Source organism: Tubulanus polymorphus, chromosome 5 (assembly GCF_964204645.1).
Source record: "Tubulanus polymorphus chromosome 5, tnTubPoly1.2, whole genome shotgun sequence".
Classification (NCBI taxonomy): domain Eukaryota; kingdom Metazoa; phylum Nemertea; class Palaeonemertea; order Tubulaniformes; family Tubulanidae; genus Tubulanus; species Tubulanus polymorphus.
In genome coordinates this window covers 10,088,602-10,108,202 of record NC_134029.1, presented here as the reverse complement: position 1 = coordinate 10,108,202, position 19,601 = coordinate 10,088,602, and the positions used below count along the sequence as shown (strand labels likewise).

General features: G+C 36.3%; 1 protein-coding gene across 4 annotated transcripts; it reads right to left on the bottom strand.

Moving 5' to 3' along the window:
- Positions 1-901: 901 nt before the first annotated feature.
- Positions 902-15,074, bottom strand: LOC141905941 (organic cation transporter protein-like). 4 transcript variants are annotated; one of them, XM_074795056.1, is made up of 12 exons: positions 14,558-15,074; positions 11,731-11,875; positions 11,443-11,627; positions 10,950-11,180; positions 10,517-10,713; positions 9,202-9,364; positions 7,466-7,584; positions 7,245-7,379; positions 6,382-6,467; positions 3,763-3,883; positions 2,944-3,016; positions 902-2,832 (listed from the first exon to the last, which is right to left on the bottom strand). In XM_074795056.1, exons 2-12 carry the CDS (start codon positions 11,855-11,857, stop codon positions 2,587-2,589), a joined length of 1,683 nt encoding a protein of 560 aa, XP_074651157.1. In that variant the 5' UTR covers positions 11,858-11,875; positions 14,558-15,074; the 3' UTR covers positions 902-2,586. The 4 variants fall into 4 exon arrangements, with proteins under 4 accessions (XP_074651157.1, XP_074651158.1, XP_074651156.1 ...); XM_074795057.1 differs by having other exon boundaries at positions 14,616-15,074; XM_074795055.1 differs by lacking the exon at positions 14,558-15,074 and adding an exon at positions 12,389-12,648.
- Positions 15,075-19,601: the final 4,527 nt, after the last annotated feature.

Sequence of the window (19,601 nt, the reverse complement as noted above, 5' to 3'; positions counted from 1 at the left end):
ATAACGGATCTGCTGACGAAAACATATCCAATACCGCTTCAATTTCTATTCAGTTTATAGCCCTGAATGCGCATACTGGTCTATGAAAATGAAATGAAATTCCACACTGAGAATAAAAAATGCAAACATTTTCCTTGAACTAATACAGCACAGACATCATCTTGTATTTCGTATTTGATACTGTTCGTTTCGTCCTCTATAGATCACGTGTGCCCGTGACGTTATTTTGTGCAAAAACTTGTTCCTTGCCAAAGGCTGGATATGGATAGCCCAAGTGTTACGAAATGGCATGAATGAAAGCCCCGGTATCGAAAACCGATGTATGGCAATGTAGAAAACACATGTTTAAAGTTTCCCAAAATCTGAAACATGTATCGAGTAGGCTAAAATTCGAAAGTTTGTGTTATGTGGGCTTGAAAGGCTGCAAAACCTATTCGAATCAGGTAGAACATGTTGATAGACAATATAACTGCGATTACACCAGCGTCTTGGCTCCGGAACAAATTTTGGCACTAGTATTAAGAGACGACTGTCAACAAAACGCCAAGGAAAATGCAATTAAATGAAATAATTCAGATCACACAAGCTATATCTATACGTTATCCATAATACGTAATCGTTACGTGATGAGAGTTAAAGCCCGTGGGCCAAATTAATCGATCAATGAATGTACAAACGACGGAATTACATTTAGAAATACAGGTAACATCCCGATTACCGGTATATCAACTATGCATATCTAAACGGGATTTTAACTAGCGACCATCCACCGAATGTGGCATCGAAATATTTTATCTGATACGTAAGTGAATTGATTTATATGGTAGATATAAGCTTTTGTGAACTAAATTTTTTTTGACGACACGGAACTTCATTCGGTTTTATCATAAAAAACGCTTTTTATTAATGAAAAGTTGTACAAATCCTTATCATCGGCTATACAATATTTTCTAGAACAATTGCACGACCAACGGTTCATAACTCATTGAAAGATCGATAAGTTTTCGGCAGCGAATGGACTAAAGAGTTTAAATCAAACATATTAAAACGTGCAATTCCGAGTGCTTGATCGACCTTTAGCAATTATGTATCCAATGGGCAATAACCTAACATTCTAATCCTGAATAGTATTATTATCGTGTTTTGTATCTTAAAGCAAGCAATCAAACGACTAATTAATACACATAAGTGAAAGACGTTTCAAAAATTCACTTGATTAAGTATCGGACGTGTAAACTATCTAGTTTATACGTCCATGATTAGATACAAGACGCGACACGTTTGGATTCATGTCGCAATAATGGACGATTTATCAGTTGATACTCACACATTTTAAAGCTAAAATTATATAATGTCTCAATCATGATCGTTGGAATGAAAAGCCATTTCATAGTAAAAATCACAATTCATTATTTTCGTAAGACTTTTAAACAATTACTTTAACTTAGAATTCATATTCTTTAACAGAAAATAATGCTCGATATAGTTGGGTACGAATAAGTCGGATGTTCTTAACGCGGATTTAAAAACTGGTTTATGTTTACTCCATAAGCCGTGGTATGCCCAGGATATTCACTGAAATAACCCAATTTTTAAAATTTTCTGGGGTAGGAGTCCCAGACTTGCAGTGCGCACATAGCACCGACTATGCCATATGGTTGCTATGTTCTTGATATTGTACCAGGTCCACCCCTACGTAGATAACGTCAGAACCAGTTTGGCGAGGACTCTACAGGACGATTGGCAGCCAAGAGCCTAGTAGATATAGATACTTAATTTGGTGACGACTAAACCTAACCCCAACTCATACCATTTAGTAAAAATTAAGTATAAATCTACTCTGTCTTGCGAGATGGTGTAAACGTATATATCTATTTGTCTATTCTTTCGTTTCGAGGACATCATTACGAAACTGATTATTATGCCGGCTGCTTTTTTAGTTCATGCTTGAATCAGTCATCTTACTGACGAATTGGGTCATGATATTTTGTTTGTATACGTTCGCTAAATCAAGCATGAAATCGCAGTAAAACCTTAAAGCGGTCGTGGAAAAATGCAGCGGTAAATGTATATTTCAATGTCATACATTAGCGCAGACTTGCATTTACATCATGCATCTTTTGGATATAAATGTGCGTGAAGCAATGAAACTTATGAACAAAATTAATACAAATGGCAACAAAACGCAGAAGAAATCGACATATCGAAATGACATATTCTCGTCGTCTACTCTAGTTGTCGGTTTACGGCTCTCAATGGTCACATCATGTTAACACTGACGCAGTGACACGCACTAAATGGACTTGCGCCCAAATGATTAATCAACTAATATCACTCAATCATTTCAAGTCGGGAATATCATTTTTTTCATTACATTTAGAGTGCATTTAGTCGGCGTGTATATACCATGTTTTACTGACTACGAAAAGTACTAAAATCAGATACGTATTATTCGAATTAAACGTATTTTTTAATTCGTCGAACGGAAATTAGGGTTCAAAGTTATCTGGTTTATGTACTCAACTGTAATCGACCATTTTCATCGCAGCTGCTTTTTTAGGTTTATCCAATCCAAAAAATTGGGGATTAAGCGAAAGAAACCTCTTTGGCCATCGGTACTTCTTCTGGGTTGTCACTTTTCTTCGAATTCGTGTCACGACATAAGCAGGAGTTTATCAGACCCTTGACTGTAGGGAGATCCCATTTTTCCATTTCTTCTACGGTCTGTGGTAGTGGATAATACAATGTTTCCGGTAGCAGTAGCGATGCTAATCCCACTGCGATAGAGATCAAGGCAAAGCCCAGAAATGGCACCCACGGCATCATTTTAACCTAAAAATACGAATTATTCGTTAACACGGCCGTGTAAAAACTTTGGCTATTTGAATACATTGGTTTCGAACTTGTGTTTCGAACTTATCATCTATTGTTCACATAACTTACTAAAGGAATAGTAAATGGCGCAACCATGCCTGAAAATCGTCCAGTCATTGATGAAAGCCCCAGACCAGTGTTTCTGAAATAAGCAAGTTAATAAACGATGCAAACATTTTCTTGACGAAGTACTGTAGGAATGTTTAAAAATGTCGTAGATAATGAAAAGAAGAACTGATGTTGTTGTTGCTAAGATACAAATGCATGGCTAATAAGCCTTTTTACAGTTTCCAGGTGCCATGTTTTTGTTTCCAAGCACATTGTTGCTTTTTTGTCCCTATTTTTCCTCTGTTTAGTTTTTTATTCGTTCATATCATCTCTGGATTGGATTAAGATGGAAACGAAGTAAAAATATCGACGAACTCGGCTGATAATGAACTTGTTTATGATATGACTCATTAATAAAGTTACTGCAACAATGTGCGCTGGTGAACTTATATATAAACATTGATATCGTCCCCCCGATAGTTCAGCTTGAATTATTGCTAATCTCATTCAAAAGTTCGTAATTCTAACAAATTTAGATCTACATTTTTGAAATTTGCTCGTGCATTTCAGCTGACAAATCAGCTTAAGTAAAACAAACTTAAATAGGACTATCTCATCAGTCTAGAAGCAACCATTCACCCTTTTCGTTTTATATTTATTTAAATGGCAATTAAATCGAATCGGCCCTCCCTTTTTTATCTTTACTTGAACTCCGTCCTTACAACCTATTCGCCCGAATGTTGGAAACGGGGGCATCATTTTGTCTTTACAATAATACGATTTAGATATGAAATATAATTGCTATAGATATATTATTGAAAACTATTTCGTACAACATACCTCTGATTAGTAGGGTATACCTCCATCGTAAACTGGATCAATACGTTGAATGAACCAGTGATAGCAAATTTTGCGATGAAGGTTAAAGTCAAAATAAGCCACGTTAAGCTAGTGCCATCAGCTGAAAATATTTTTATGAATTGAAATCATTTCGACATCAATTAACTGAGAAAATATCATGTAATTAAAGGGCATAAGAGAGAAAAGTGGCAGTGGATATTCTTATCAGATTGAAAAATAAGGCAAAAATACATATTTCGACTATGATGAAAACATATGACGAAAAATGGTAATTATTGATGATATTCTCATAGGACATCGTATATAAACCACCGACTCGGGATGTAACATGGACAGTCTACTAACTGCCTACTAAAGTACTTTGGTAGAAATTAAAGAAAACGATCATTAACTATGCAGTCATGCACTTTACAGTTCTTACCGGTATGTGGTAATAATGTCAGAGGTAAATATACAACGGGTGTAAAAATGCAAGAAGGAAATATGCACTATATATTCATTTTCCAAATCATAACAACAAGCATATAATTTCACGTTCAATCTAATGCTTTCAACGAAACTTTTGATTTGATCTATCATCACAAACTTGTGTGTTAAATCTTCATGAAATATTCTCGTTCGTTTAATTTGTTGATTTGATATAATGAATTACAACAGGAAATTCATTAATTTGAAAAAGGCTAGATTTATAATATATCTAGAGATATTTTGTATCTAAATTGTGCATTCAATATGTAAAATCTAATTCAAATAACAATGTCATGTCCAATGTAAATAAATTCTCATGTTTGCCTTATCATCTGCATATTTCCTTCTTGCATTTTCAACTATGGTATAAATTTTCCCCTGGCATTTTACCCAAAGGTATTATTTTACCTATGGCATTTTTGCCTCTAATTATTACTGGATTTGCTCATACTACCTTCTTGAAAATAAGTATTCTTATAAATATTTACAAACATATGATTTAACTCGTAAATGTGTATCAAGCCTCTGATTTCAACGCTAGACGTGTCGACCCCACTCCGCGCGGTTGCGCCACCGCGCGGGATTTACGCGAAGCAGGAGAACACAAACACGGCCACTCTCTTAATTTTCGTGTGTGCATTTCAATTATTTCGGCTGTTAGGGTTTTAAGGCACAATATAAGTTGATGATGTGATATGGCGATGTTAATTAATGATAATTACGCAGTGAAGCTAGTCACGAACGGTGCCGATTGAGTGTACAGCTGCCAAAAACACTGAAATGTGCGTAGTTGCGTAACTATTTGCAGTAAATTGCAGACGAAACATGAAGCCTTAACGGCCGTTTAAAAAAAAGTTATACCAATCGCAATTGTAAAATAAAAATGAGATAGAACCTAAGTTGAAATTCTGGCCATTTCTAAAATGTTATTAATTATTATTACTAATTTTTAGTCAGTGCGGAACGTTTAGTTTTCCAACAATAATGAGGGGTGGTAGGTAGTCATGCAATTCAAGTCATCATTTATTACACGTTACTTCCGTGTTGTTGAAAATCTCGCGAGTCCTGGACTAAACCCCAATGAACAATGTGATCTGTGTGCTGGCCACAAATGCACACAGATCACACTACACTACCCATTACACACTCCAGTACCCACAGCTTTCATATATCCATCCAAATATTTAGTGGCTTTCTTCCTGGATTTGATATGATAAATACGGTGAAACCGACAGGTTTCCATTATAAAGCGTATCACGGTCTGTATGGTAAAAGTTTTAGGACACTTGATCCTGCATGAATAGACCTATTCTGGTAAAATCTACCGCATTCTTCATAATAGTCATTTGAATGTTTCACGAAGTAAATGGATCCCTCGTATCAAGTCAATCTTACAGAATTGTGATCTTGGTAGTAAATGGTTGGAACAAACATTTTACGAATATAGTTTCTTGGAAAATCGTTAAAGTGAGATTAGAAGTTCAACTCAAACAGCCCTAGCATGGAAGGTATCAATCTCTAAACTAAGTTCGTACAGAATACTTAAACTGATTGGGAACACGTACAAGTATCTAACATCCTTATTGCGAAGCAAACGAATCTCACTCTGTAGATTTCGATGTTCCAACCATAAATTACCGATAGAGACTGTGGTAGATATGATCGACGGTACGAACGACTTTGTATCAATTGCAACCTGAATACTATATGGTCAACGAATACCATTTTATACTGGCGTGTGAATTCTCAACGACATTTAGAATTGGTATATTACTTAACAGATGTAAAATTGGTGCAAATCATTTTAAATTCAATCAATTCTCAACAATGAAGCTTACATTACAGTTGACAAATTTTAAATACCCGGCTGTTATGGGTAGGGCTAGTATTATGTTCAAATTGCCAGTTTCTATATCTATATTGATATTATTCTATTTTGCTCGCAAAAATTGTACATCTGTTTTTCAGCAATAAAACAATGAAATTTGTAAAACCAAATAATGTAGAATGCGAACGGATATTCGATGTGTACAAAGCGTGCCACACTTCACGCATTGCTACGTAAATCAAACGTAATTTGCGACGATCAATTCTCTCGACTTTTAAGTACGAGTATTCATGAATCCTTACCAGTTTTATTTGGAACAAATATGAGTACGATAAGTGCGCCTCCAGCTAAACAGTGGAAGAAACACAGGGGTTTACGCCTGCCGAATCTGAAATACAGATAAAAGCAATTGAACATGTATTAAGGGCTAAATATTTCAATCATTCGGCGCGTCATTTTAATAGAACCAGAGTTAGAGAAGATTAATCTGTATACTGGTACGGTGTATATGTTCTTCAACATGCGGGGAGTGTATGGCATACGTGGTACGCGTAATCTGTTGCAGATTATAAGCTTTATACGGATATAATGCAAAAACCCTGACAATATTGCGCACTAGCGCACGTGGTGAACTTAGCAATGTGTCAGACTCCAGACAGCTTTAACACTGAACAAACATCATACAAAACGCTTTTGAATTAATTTGCGCCTTGCGCTTGCAGTTATTAAAACAATTCTCTATCAAAGGAAGTGAAAAAACACCACTGATATTTGTAAAGCCAAATTGTGATCAGAATATACCTTTTAGGGTAAAAAGGAGACATATTCCGGGCCCAGTGATAGATGTATCGAATTCAAAAGCACGTAATGTGAACGCACATTCTGAATTTGGCCCGTTCTAAAATGAACGCTTGGTCCATATTAAATTGGAACACATTTTAGACCGTTCTACATAACGTCGTGTGGACGCGTCTCATGTACCGCCATCCCAATAAAGCCATCGAATTATCACCAGCGAAAAATTGTAAATACACAATGTCAGCGAATAGGAAACATATGTCTCAAAGACCTATGAAGGCTTGCGACGGTTAAATTTCTCCCCTCTTCCTCCCCCCTCCCTCCCTCCCTGCCCTACCCTCTCTCTCCATCTTTCTTCCCCCCTTACCTTTCTAATGTAAGTATGCACGTAACGCAGGCGGGTAATTCAGCCAGCGCACTAAGGAAGAAGTTCAAATATTTGCTGTCCGTCAAACTGGGCGACATGAATGTGATGCCATAGTAAACGATGTTGTTCACGAACCTGTAAAAAGTAATAGTAATTGCCTCGTTTAAAGGTGTCTTTTTACGGGAGAAATTTAACTTAGGATATTTAGTGACTACGCCTACCAAAGACACAACATAATGATGAATATTCTCCTCAGTAATGGATGTGAAATCAGCGTAAAACAGTTTTTCGCATCGTCTCTTGCAGTTTTGCAACACGATTCCTCAAATCGAGCTTTTCGCTGCAATGAAGAAATGAAAAAAAGCTATGTTGAAAACTGCAATTAATGGTTTCCTCAATATCTAGTCAGATTGTTATTTCAAAAGGAACTTTTTTCGCGTAATATTTTCAGATGCCATCAGATTTTTGTAGCCAAACAATTTTATGTTATTCGCAATAATCAACTGGAAAACAAGTAACATGATGTAAGTTATAGATGAGATGATTTTGACGTGCACGGTCACGTGTCTTATTTAATCACAACGACTTTCGTTAAACAGCATATTAAACTGTATAAAATCAAATTAGAATAGTACCGATTGTACCGGTTGACCTCGCCCACAAAAGAAATTTGAAATTTTGCCAACTATGCATAATGAATCACTGCAGAATGTCGAACATACACATTTGTCGAACAAACGTATGGAAATGACACTTCGAGTGACTTTATCGATGATTCCCAGAAAATTCTAATTTGTTGTTCTTCTAAAATCGAATTTTGATATTGATGTCAGAGAGTATCATAAAAACAAACATATATTGAGACATAATATATATTCATTTCATGTAAAAACCTTTAGTCACCGCTTTTTGCAGTCCGGTTTATACGCAGACGATGGACCCACGACAGGTCCATTGTATTGATGCTTTTGCGACCTATAGAAGAATGAAACATGGAAATAACATGACGGGTCAAATGATTAGTGAATAAAAGTTACGATTAAAATGATTCAATGTTAGGTTTCCCATTATTCAGCAATTCGAAAAACGCTCATTACGCCACAAGTTTGCGTTATCGGTAAAAACGCTCCAATATCGAAGCAACAGCTTCTCGAGCGTACTAGAAACACCGAGAATATTTTAAGTCCACCAGTCCACCATTTTGGTAACACAAAAAGATTTTCACTACTGTCACGTAGGTACTTAGGTAGATATAAAAAATCTCAGACAACACTCGCCGTGAAATCACACTGGATAAAAAAGCCAGACACCCAAAAGTTAAGACAGGAAAACAATTTTAAACCTCTCTACGCAGTAGCGTTGGTTGGGGCTGTAAATATTTCACTGATTAGGCCGGGGTATACCAGAAGATGAAAATCAGGGAGATGGAAAGTTTTGCTAAGTAGATTTTCTTTTGTAGAATTCATCACTGTTGAAGTGATAAGGTTCTCTTGTAGATAAAAGGGAAAAGAATTATCTAGGATTGTCATATATCGGATGTTGTTGCTACCAATAGTTAGTTTTATAGTTAGTTTTCCCTCAAGTAAATTCCAGATTTCCAGTCGTTCTAATGTTCCGAGGTTTTAGACAACAGTGGTTCCCTTCAAAACATGAATGCAGCTAAATGTGAAGATCCATGATTTAGACCGACTTCAGGACTCATCCAGGAGAGCAATACAAATATACCAAAGCCATCTTATCAGTCATCAGTTTATGTTTGAAATATAGTAAACATGCTCGATCAAACCATGATGCATGATTCTCAAACTGTGCTCAATGATACAGAACCCATGCCTGTACAATGCACTTTTGATGTTGATACTGATTATATTATATATGTTGAGTTATCCCTCAATAATTCAATTAGATGAATATTTTTTGAATTAGGGGATATCAATAAACCACCTGCATTACATACCTCTTCATTTTCTGAGTCCGACTCCTTATCGTCGATCACTGACTGATGAAATGGATGTTCGGATAATTCGACTTTGTTCAGTTTAGCAGCTTGTTTGACAATCTTTTCCGCCTCATCTATTTGTCCATTTGCTAGCAGCCAAGGCACCGATTCCGGACACAGCCTGCGTCAGATAAAAATGTCTCCTATTTAGCCGGATGCACACATCAAATTCGGACCACACGTTCCCAAAGAAACTATGTGTTTGTTTGTTTGGCTTTATGTCGTTCAGATCTTGGTTTCCCAAGACTAAACCTATTGGATTTTTCATTTCACCCCACGGCGGGTTTGTCCCGCAACAGAAAACAGATTTTTGATTCGTGTTTTCGTACCTATTCATGTGTTCGGTTTAAGCCTACCTACAGTTGCTTGGAGATTTCTCCAAACAAATGCAAGATTAATCATACTGACTGAAATCTACGATATTTAACTAATGAATAATGCTGCTGCTCACTTGAAACAAGAGCAAGATTGGAAGCAAATACAGGAACGCTCGTTTTTGAGAAATTATCACCAAACTCGTGGTCAACACGTTTGAAAATAATCAAACCATCTTAACAAATAAATACCTAAGATGACTTGAAAATTGGAAAATTGCTGTGCGTTCCAACAGTCTAAACTTTCTTGGGTTTAAATTTTTGACAAGATTTTCTGGCCACTTTCCAGAATTTAATCTGCAATTAAGTGAAACACAAATGCACACAGAGAAACCCGCTTTGCAATAATCAAATGAACAGGTTTTCATTATCTTTTTTTCAAATGAAAGCTGCGAATAATTTTGAATCGAATCGGTGCCGGAGACCTTACAAGTAACTTTCATGATGTAAAAACTACATATACGCACTAATGATTCTTGACGACAATTAACAAACGTGCCAGGTCAATACTATAAGTCATGTACAATTCGCAAAAATGGGAACTTTAAATCTTAAGTGTTTGGAATGCTCCTAAAACATTCGTCATGAACCCTATTCGGAGAAATTCAAACGACTTTCGATTACTTTCAAGCGCATTTGAACATTGAATCAGTGAAATTGGCACTGTATAAATAGTATTTTGTCATCATCATCAATCACCATCATATTGTTAAAGTCCTAAAATCGTTACTATAACGTTGATACGCGATGTATGGATTTTCGAACCCAATCGCACCCGATCCTATTATGCTTGGAACCGGTTCGGATATAAACTGACTGGTTTCATTTAACTACCAATCTAGGTACCATATACAGTGAAAGCATTCATGAAATTGTAAACTGTATTTGAACATTCGTACCAGAAGCCGATCATCGATGTGAACGGAATGAGACCAAGAGCCAATTGTAGGTGGCGCCAGTCTCTAATGAAATAAGCTAGTAGATCCATAAACATCATAGCACCAGCCCACCAGACGAAGAACAGCTGACCGGCTAAGGTTCGCATTTCCATCGGGAACATTTCTATCGCAGCCACAATCGCGGTCAGGACAACTCCCTAAAAAAACAACAATGCACTTGCTTCGATTCTAGTATTCAATAGTCTTATTTTTCGAACTACCAATAGGCTACGGATAAAATATAGTGGTTCGAGCCACAATATTTCCACTTCATGAGAAAAAAGTATCTTCTTAAAAAGTAGTTTTTTGGGGGCATGAATACAATTGACAGTTTCGTGGCCCGAAACAGCCACCATAATGACATGATTCAATCAAACAGAATCTCAACTCTTACCGACAAAAACATTCCATTCAGAACTCGCAGCAGAACGAACATGATGTAGTTGACCGAGAATGACAGTACCACTGTACAGGCCGCAAGGAAAAATTGACAAATCAAATGAACTCTTTTCCTGCCAAATACATCGGCTAAGGGCGTGATCAATAAGGAGCCAATAAATTCACCCATAACGTACAGAGTCTGTGACAACTCCGATAAGTAGCTGTCGTCACACACTAGGTCGAACTGAAAGAATAAAATCCGAGTTTCATACTAATAGTGTCAATAGCGACTTCAAAAGAGTTTATGTATATGTATATGTATATGTATATGTATATGTATATGTATATGTATATGTATATGTATATGTATATGTATATGTATATGTATATGTATATGTATATGTTTATTTATATGCATATGCATATGTATATGTATATGTAATGTGAGATGATTTTTCCGTCGCCCGCTAGGATACTACGCGCAGTAGCGTATCATTTGGGCTTACCTCAGTGACAATCGTGGAACCGAATTCTTCCGAATTCGCATAAGACCAACCGTTCTGACAGCTAACCGTTGAATTATCTAAACTAAAGTTTCGATACATTGAACACATCGATGGCTTTCCATGACTGTCTAACGGTAAAGATTGGTTTTCCCCGATGGTGCAGTGGTAAAACTTCGGTCTCGGCCCTGAGTATCAGATATATAAATAAAATTGCAAATCCATCGATGCAATCCATACAATAACGTTCTTATGGGAAAAAATACGAGATGAATATTGAAAATAACTTACCTATAAAAACTAGAGAAAGGGCGTTAAAAACGTACGGGATATTGAAGGCAAACGCCCACATGACGTAAACTCCGATCTGCCAAATTCCATATTTGCCCAGTTTTCTCAAAACGCTTTCGATCTCCATAGAATCCTCGATTATACCCTGTTCACATATACGGGAGAGCGCTCGTTATAAATCGACTCGAATTCTCATGTTTTTATACAGGCTAATGCATGCACATATTGCGCAAAAATGAAACACCGAAACTAAAATTATGAAAATCGTGCCAACAAAGCGCTTGACTATAGTGTTATTTTAGCCGAATAAACTGCACAGTTGATGATATGAAATATAATGCCGCACATGATATAGATATATTTTCATATCGAATCCCATCGTGTGGCATTATGCTATAACTATAAAACAGGTTAATGAGAAAGCGCATGCATAGAGGCCGAGGGAGATTTCTTTCAGGCCTATATGCTGATCTTATTTTCGGCAGTCAACAGCGAAGGCCAAACAGACGATCGTGACACCCTGATTTACATCTATCAATGATCTATACTTAGAGAATGAAATTTCAATTAATATGTCCATTATCAAAAGTATTCGTTAGATTATATCATATAGATTTAAGGGCATTTTCGAAAAAAACAATATTTAGAAAATACGTACCAGTAATATGTAAAACTTTGTAATCGGCTAAACGGCAATCTTTTCAGGATTAATGTTTCCTGACAACGTCAACGTAGGGAAAGAAGTGAACTATATGCGTGGTGCTCTCCGTTTGAGTTAAGAATAGATCCTTTTAATTACATTTTCGAAATGTATGCATTCATGTACGAGAATAATAAAACCAGCCCTAGTCTTTCAGGTAGACAATAGTACAAAAACCACCACTGTGAGGTTTGTTCAAAGTGCCTCAACGTCTGCTCTTCGGGATTATTCAGCCGTTTTCATGATGTGCTTTGACCTAATTGTGAAGCCGTCACGTTGAAAGCATTGATTTTTCAACGAGCGAAAAATAATCTGTAGAATAATACCAAATTGGCTAATTGCAGCAGGATGAATAGTGCACAGAGGAAATTTCGTTCGCTGGAACTGTGTTTTTTTTCCTAATGATTGAAATCATAACACAAAAACCTTGTTTATCTGCATGAGGCAGTGAAACACATGCACATTCAAGCGTGTATATATACGAATACGAACTATTTGAAATGTTTAGTATTCTAAGAAATGAATTAATTAACTCTACTTATGCCACGTCCTTTCATGATATGGCCCAAATCAGTTTCCGAATCATAAAACATTCCTGCGATAGAATTAAATGTATTCCTCATCAGGCCAGAATAATACTTCAAGTGCAATCGTTTTTTTGGTTGGTGTTTTTTATGGTTTAGGAGCGAAAGAAAATCTAGAGGAGGACAGTGCCATTTCAAAAATGACCCAGTTGCTTAGGAAAACCTCGGGTCGGGACTCATTAGTCCCGACAAGCAGAAAAATTCAAGCTTCTCAAAGAATTAAGTGTCTCATTTAAATAGAAATATCCTCAAAAATCATTTTCTAATAAATCTATTACATTCAAGTGTGAACATTCGAATGCCTGTTATCGCGGAGAGGTATCCCTGAAAAGCATATTTAAGATGATTAAACTCTATCAAATGGAATTTCAGTGCTGAATATTGAACATGAATTCATTCCTAAGTGTTTTGCAATTAACAAACTCGAAAATGTGCAGATTTAGCAGCAAATTATAGCCTTGCGGAAGTCTGGAATACCAATTGGACAATGACCCCTTAATTTCGTTTATGAAATCAAATCACGGTGAGTTACCCAACTATACGAAAATTACAACTTTCGTTAATCATTGATAACTTGTCTATTTTATGTGATTAATATGTACATGTAAAAAATCAGCAAAACAATAAAGTTTTTGAGATTAGAAAACCCCTTCACATAACACTGATACTGATAAGATATATCCCAAGGCAGATCCCACCAGCTATATGGCTATTGTAAAAAAGTTCGTCATTACGACCGAAAAGGGCAATAGATCGTTTCTCTTGAATAATTATGTATGAAAATATATTGAGTGGGATATAGTGATTATATTCCGAGTTCAAGCTTGTTTTCGAACAACTGGTCAATTTGCGGTTAATGACTCTAAGTATGGGGTCTAGAAAATGTACCGCCTTTGTGCTTAGTTTGATTTAGGTCTTTCTTTATCTGGAAATGTTTCAAAAGGCACAATTTCTAGCGATTTAATTAGGACCTACCGTTAAGTACATGCGACTTTCGTAACTACCGTTGCTAACACATTTGTTAAGAAGTCACAGTCAAGTGAGAACAGGGTGTGTGAAAAGAAAAAACTAAGGGGAATCGGTCATTCTCATATATAGATAATATTGGTATTGAGGATTTTTTAATGCTCAGTCTTCAAAGCGGCATGTTTTTAACACCCGCGTCCCTTCCATTGCAATCATTGTTCGGGAGATTTTTTTGACGCCGTAAAAACCATTACGAAAATGTTTTTATACATTGCTAATTACTATGCATTATTTAAGGGTAACGAGTGAGTCGATGTGCACCACGTCATCAATCATTCAATGAATTTCATTGAAATATATATATATATATATATATATATATATATATATATATATATATATATATATATATATATATATATATATATATATATATATATATATATATATATATATTTTTTTTTCCACCGAATGTGTTGCACCATGCACTGCGTACCCGGTTGATTCGTGCACTGCGGACCCACTGCATACGTGATATTTTTACGATATTTTGCTTCTTTGCAGAAAACCTTGTTACCTTTCTTAGGATTCAAATCATGATCGTTTTCATATCTTAAGAATGATAATGAACATACCGCTATTCCATATAGAAATTGTCCATTAATATTCAGGCATTGTAGTTATCTAACGATACTGCGCATGCATTTTCATGAATCCATCTGGTGTTAGAAATCGTAAATTTTGCACCTCTTAGTGATTTGCTAGTATCTCGTCGTGTCTATCGAAATACTCCTTTTTATGATAGCTAGGACGGTTTGATATCAGTGTCTGCTCAGAACCGATTGGCAAGCTGTCACATTGACTCAATTGCTATGCATGAAGACTATCAAAAGGATAGCGGATCGAATCATCGATTATCTTTTCAGGGAATTGCTTTCTATATTTCCCATAATTCCTTATCGTTGTAGTTAACTGCGTGCATCCAATGAGTTTAACTGCATTATCCATCGAGTCAAACGATCTATATACTATGAAGAGGCTTTTTGGGAACCAATTCCTGCCCTCCCGTAGGACAAGGGAATCATATAAATCCACATCCGACTCTTAAACGTTGGTAGAATTGTATCGAAGTGAACGAATCAAAACAGCGGGCAAAATAAAATGTTCCAAAATGATTGCCTGTTATTTTAAGCGTCATACTACAGCTGAAAGAAAACCAATCGTGTGAATTGCGTCATAGGCTTTGCGTAGTAATTAATGGCTCAATTGATCCATATCAGGGTCATTATAGACACGAGCTGGCGGCCGTTTCTTCGAGATGCCGTATCGTCAATTTCTCAATGATAAAATCTCTATCATGGTTGATGTTCACCTTATTTTCATCAAAGAATACTTAGCTGTGTGATAATTGTTTTTACAGAAAAAGTGGTTTTAAAACTCGCTGTTGAATCTTGCTGAAATTATCATGGGCTGGTATCAAAATGACAATCGAGGTCAGTGCTATTATTGTTTTTGTTTACAGACCTACATATAAACAGCTACTGCATAAATATTTTGTTTCGATTGAAAATGAGCATTGTTCTTGGATGAGCAATCTCCTGAAAACTGTTCAATTATCTTTATTGCCCTATTTATGCCGTTCATACTCGTGGGACAAGGACTAAATTGTCGTTTTTATACAATCTTATACAATAAAACCGACGCATAGAATCAGATGCTCCCCACGGAGATGGGGAGCAACAATATATAGACGGATTTAGTGATGAGTCATTGGGTGCTGACTCTAACCCTAAACCTTAATCCTGATATCGATTTAAGGAATACACCCTATTTAAGGGGGAATAATGGGAGGCATTTCATTCTATGACACTGGTCTGAAATTAGATATATTTTCCAGATATAATTCTGGACTAGTGAACTAAAGGGATCCAGCATTATGTTGTTCTTCGGTAAGATGTATATATTCAGTTTGATCGATCGCTTGAACCGAGAATTTCCGAAGGGTAGTTTTTAAAGTATGACCAGTTTCGGTGATTTTAATTGAATATTCGAAAAAATCAACTTCTGGTGTTTTCCCTTATAACTGACAACTCTAATTGCATTGTATTATTCATTTTTTTGTGAATGGACGTAATACGAAATCTAGGCCTAATACCCCAAAGATCTTTCAGAATGTCTTAAAATGCCCAATGAACGAACGAAAGGATCTCGGCGCATTCGTTTGCCACATGTTGCATCAGTTTTTCAGATGCCTCGAATATCTTTTTGTAGTTTTCTCGTTGCACGCTGATAGCGCATCAGCTCCTAAGGTTATTATGTTAGTTGAAACAATAACGTGACAAAATTTCCAATTATATACGTACTTCGATTTGAGAAAATCCTTGAAATTTGACCGCCCATCTAGCTATCTGTACTTCGAATTCTGATTAAACAATCAAACTTCTCTGATGTGGCGAGGTAAGGCGGCATGAAAAAAACGCCAAATGAAAAATTCCGAAACAGAAAACGCCTTACTAGAAAATTCAGTAAATCGGCTTAAGTTCTAAAAAAACTCGTGAAACATATTGTTCGCGTAGGTTTTGCAATTTCAAAGGATTTGAGGTACGGATCATGGTTGAGGATAAGTCTAAAAAGTCTTCAGCAACGCTAAAAACCAAGTTTTGTTAAAGTCTCTCATTCGTTGTTCAGCTAATGAATGAAATTGGATGAAATTTAATTGAATTGTGAGAGTCGCTGAATACTACATTGACTGGATTATCAATTTTCTAGGAATTAGGCGAAATACGTTTTCCGATTCGGCGTGATTCATCAGGCGTTTTTCGAATACCACTTGTAAGGGACATCAAATTTAATCTGATAATCAAACGAATAGGAAGGACAATCCATAATTTACGATAGAAAAATACTCTTGAAGCAGAATGATCAACTCAAATTCAATCATAAAACCCGTCCTTTGGACGGGTTCTTTCGTGACCATACAATTGCGAGGAAACAGTGTCAAGGCAATTTCTGTAGAACAATAAAGACTGTTCCACAAACGATCAGGTTATATTGCGCGTTCCAGTTTTTATCGGTGTCAAGGTCGTTCTGATAGTTGTCGCCGTGATGGTAGAACGGTCGAATGAGAGTTCCCAGTTCTGAATATTGTTATCTTTAGGTTTGGTTGATTGATATTGAATTCATTTAATTTGCAAGTCCCAATAGCGCAGTTGGTAGGGCATGCGTCTTGGCACCGTGTAGAAACGGAAAAATTTCAAGATCATTTTATGAAAATTTTCTGGTATTTTATGTAGACAACTCAGAGGACAGTTTGCACGATACAGCAGCTTATCTCTAAACAAATAGAATATTTTTCTTGGTGGCAACACCTTAGATATACAATCCATGTATCTTTTAAAACTATAAATTAGTTAATATGAACTACACACATTCAGCCATTTCCACAACTTGGTACCTTAAGTTAAGTTAAATCGAAATCAATTCCGGCTGATTCGAGGCGAAATAGTAAAACGTCTGTTCTTGTTAAACTTGAAGATATCTTTTTAAAAGTTGATATATACTTAAGTGCCATGAAGTGTCCAATACAAATTTCAAATTAGTACACGATTCTCCTTCTACAGGTACGTAGCTGTATAACAAAGTTCATATTCTTTCCACCAGGGGCACTACAGTAAATTGCCTTGAATATACTTTACTTATAAGTTGGTATCTAGATTGTTCATACCCTGTATGTAACCTACGATGTTTAGATTATAAGAAAATATCACATACACTAGGGGGCGTTACCATTAAATGTATTCATCTCGATGTCTACGAAACTTGAGTTCATAGGCCTACACATGAATGCAATGAATATTCGATAGCTAGTTCGCATGAACTGGATATACCAATTACTAATGGTGAGGTTCTCAAGGCCATGAAGTGTTTTAAATGTTGCAAATCCCCCGCATTAGACAATATCTTACTCGAAATTCTGATTACAGCAGCCGATATTTTAGCCCCTACTCTGACTATATATGCCACTATAAATGCCACCTTTCTTATAAAACTTGTCGAGCAAAGACTCAGAGACCAATTTATCTCACTCTATTGAAACCAGCAGCAAATGTTATATTTATATGCAATTAAAATCATCAATTACCTACGAGAGATACCTTGCTATCAATGACCCTCGTTTAATAACTGCTTTCAGTAAATTCCGCTGTGGAAGCCACGACCTTATGATAGAAAGTGGTAGATGGACCAGGCCACATGACCATGAGCATGTGCCAAATGACTATGAGCTTACTTAGGCATTTTGAATGGTGAGTGTGATATGAACTGGTCCCGCCGATGGTTGTTCAGCATTGTATCGTTCGTAGCACATAACTTTTTTTCGTTTTCATGAAAACTGTGTGCATTCAAATCGACATGATTATATTTATACCGTGTCAAGGACTCCGTTTAAAGGCCTACTGTATATACTTAAGTAATTACGCAACACCCATATCACCATGAAATAGAACCCTATCAGTGATTAAGATTTTATAGCCATGGAAATTGGCTACACACGTCCGTTTGGTCATCGGAACATGTCGTGTTCTCAATTTCCGATAGACCTTCAGTGCAATGGTAGCATGAGTTTGCCAGACCCCTGGCAGTATGCACGTCCCATTTTTCCGTTTCTTCTACGGTCTGTAGTAGTAAGAACAGGCACCCATGGCATCATCTTAACCTGAAAACAGATACCAAATTTCAATTAACTCAATATATGCATGTGTTCTTTTTTCACAAAATAACTTCATCGGTTCGATCATAGTTAGATTCCTCAAGCACTAAAATCATCGAAGGTAATATGAATTTAAGTTACCAATGGAATTGTGAATGGTGCAACCATGCCCGAAAATCGTCCCAAACTAGTGTTCCTAAACGACATGTACATGTAATCATAATCATCAATATAAGAAAAAACATATTTCCAAAATCAATTATCGAAAATAATATTACGTCGCCTTGCTAGCGTAATATGAACACTCGATAGAATCGTTATGCTTGAAGATGTTTTTTTAATGAATTTGTGTTCCTGTGATTAGTACCGGAAGAGCAATGCGGCCAACAACATTTAATTTTCAGTTTAAAAAGTCGACTTTTTGACTTTAAAAAGTCATATTTTCGCTCGTCCGTACGCCCGCCGGCAGTGATAGTTGTTCGACCCAATATATTGACATAGCTGACCTAATTTCAATTAAGGGACGAGCACTTAAGGCCCATAGTAAAACGGGGGGGGGGGGGGTACAGGCAGAAATCTCAAGGAGTATATGGCCCCTAAAGCCCTGTGATGTGCCAACCATCTGAAAAATTAAATTGAATATGTAACCATTTGTATTTGAGATGAAGGGCTGAAGAATTACACTAGTTTGAAATTGGATGTAGGAATAAGGGAGAACACCCTTAATGCCCTTAGACCCCCTGTATCTTGTAATTCGATGAGGTATCTCTCAGTGTTTGAGGGCTAGATTTAGTGAAACTGTTCAAGTATTCTATGAACAAGAATTAGGTCAGCTATCTCAATATATCGATATAAATAAGTATACTTTATCAATTTAACAATGTCGTGATATTTATGTCGACTTTTTGCGATA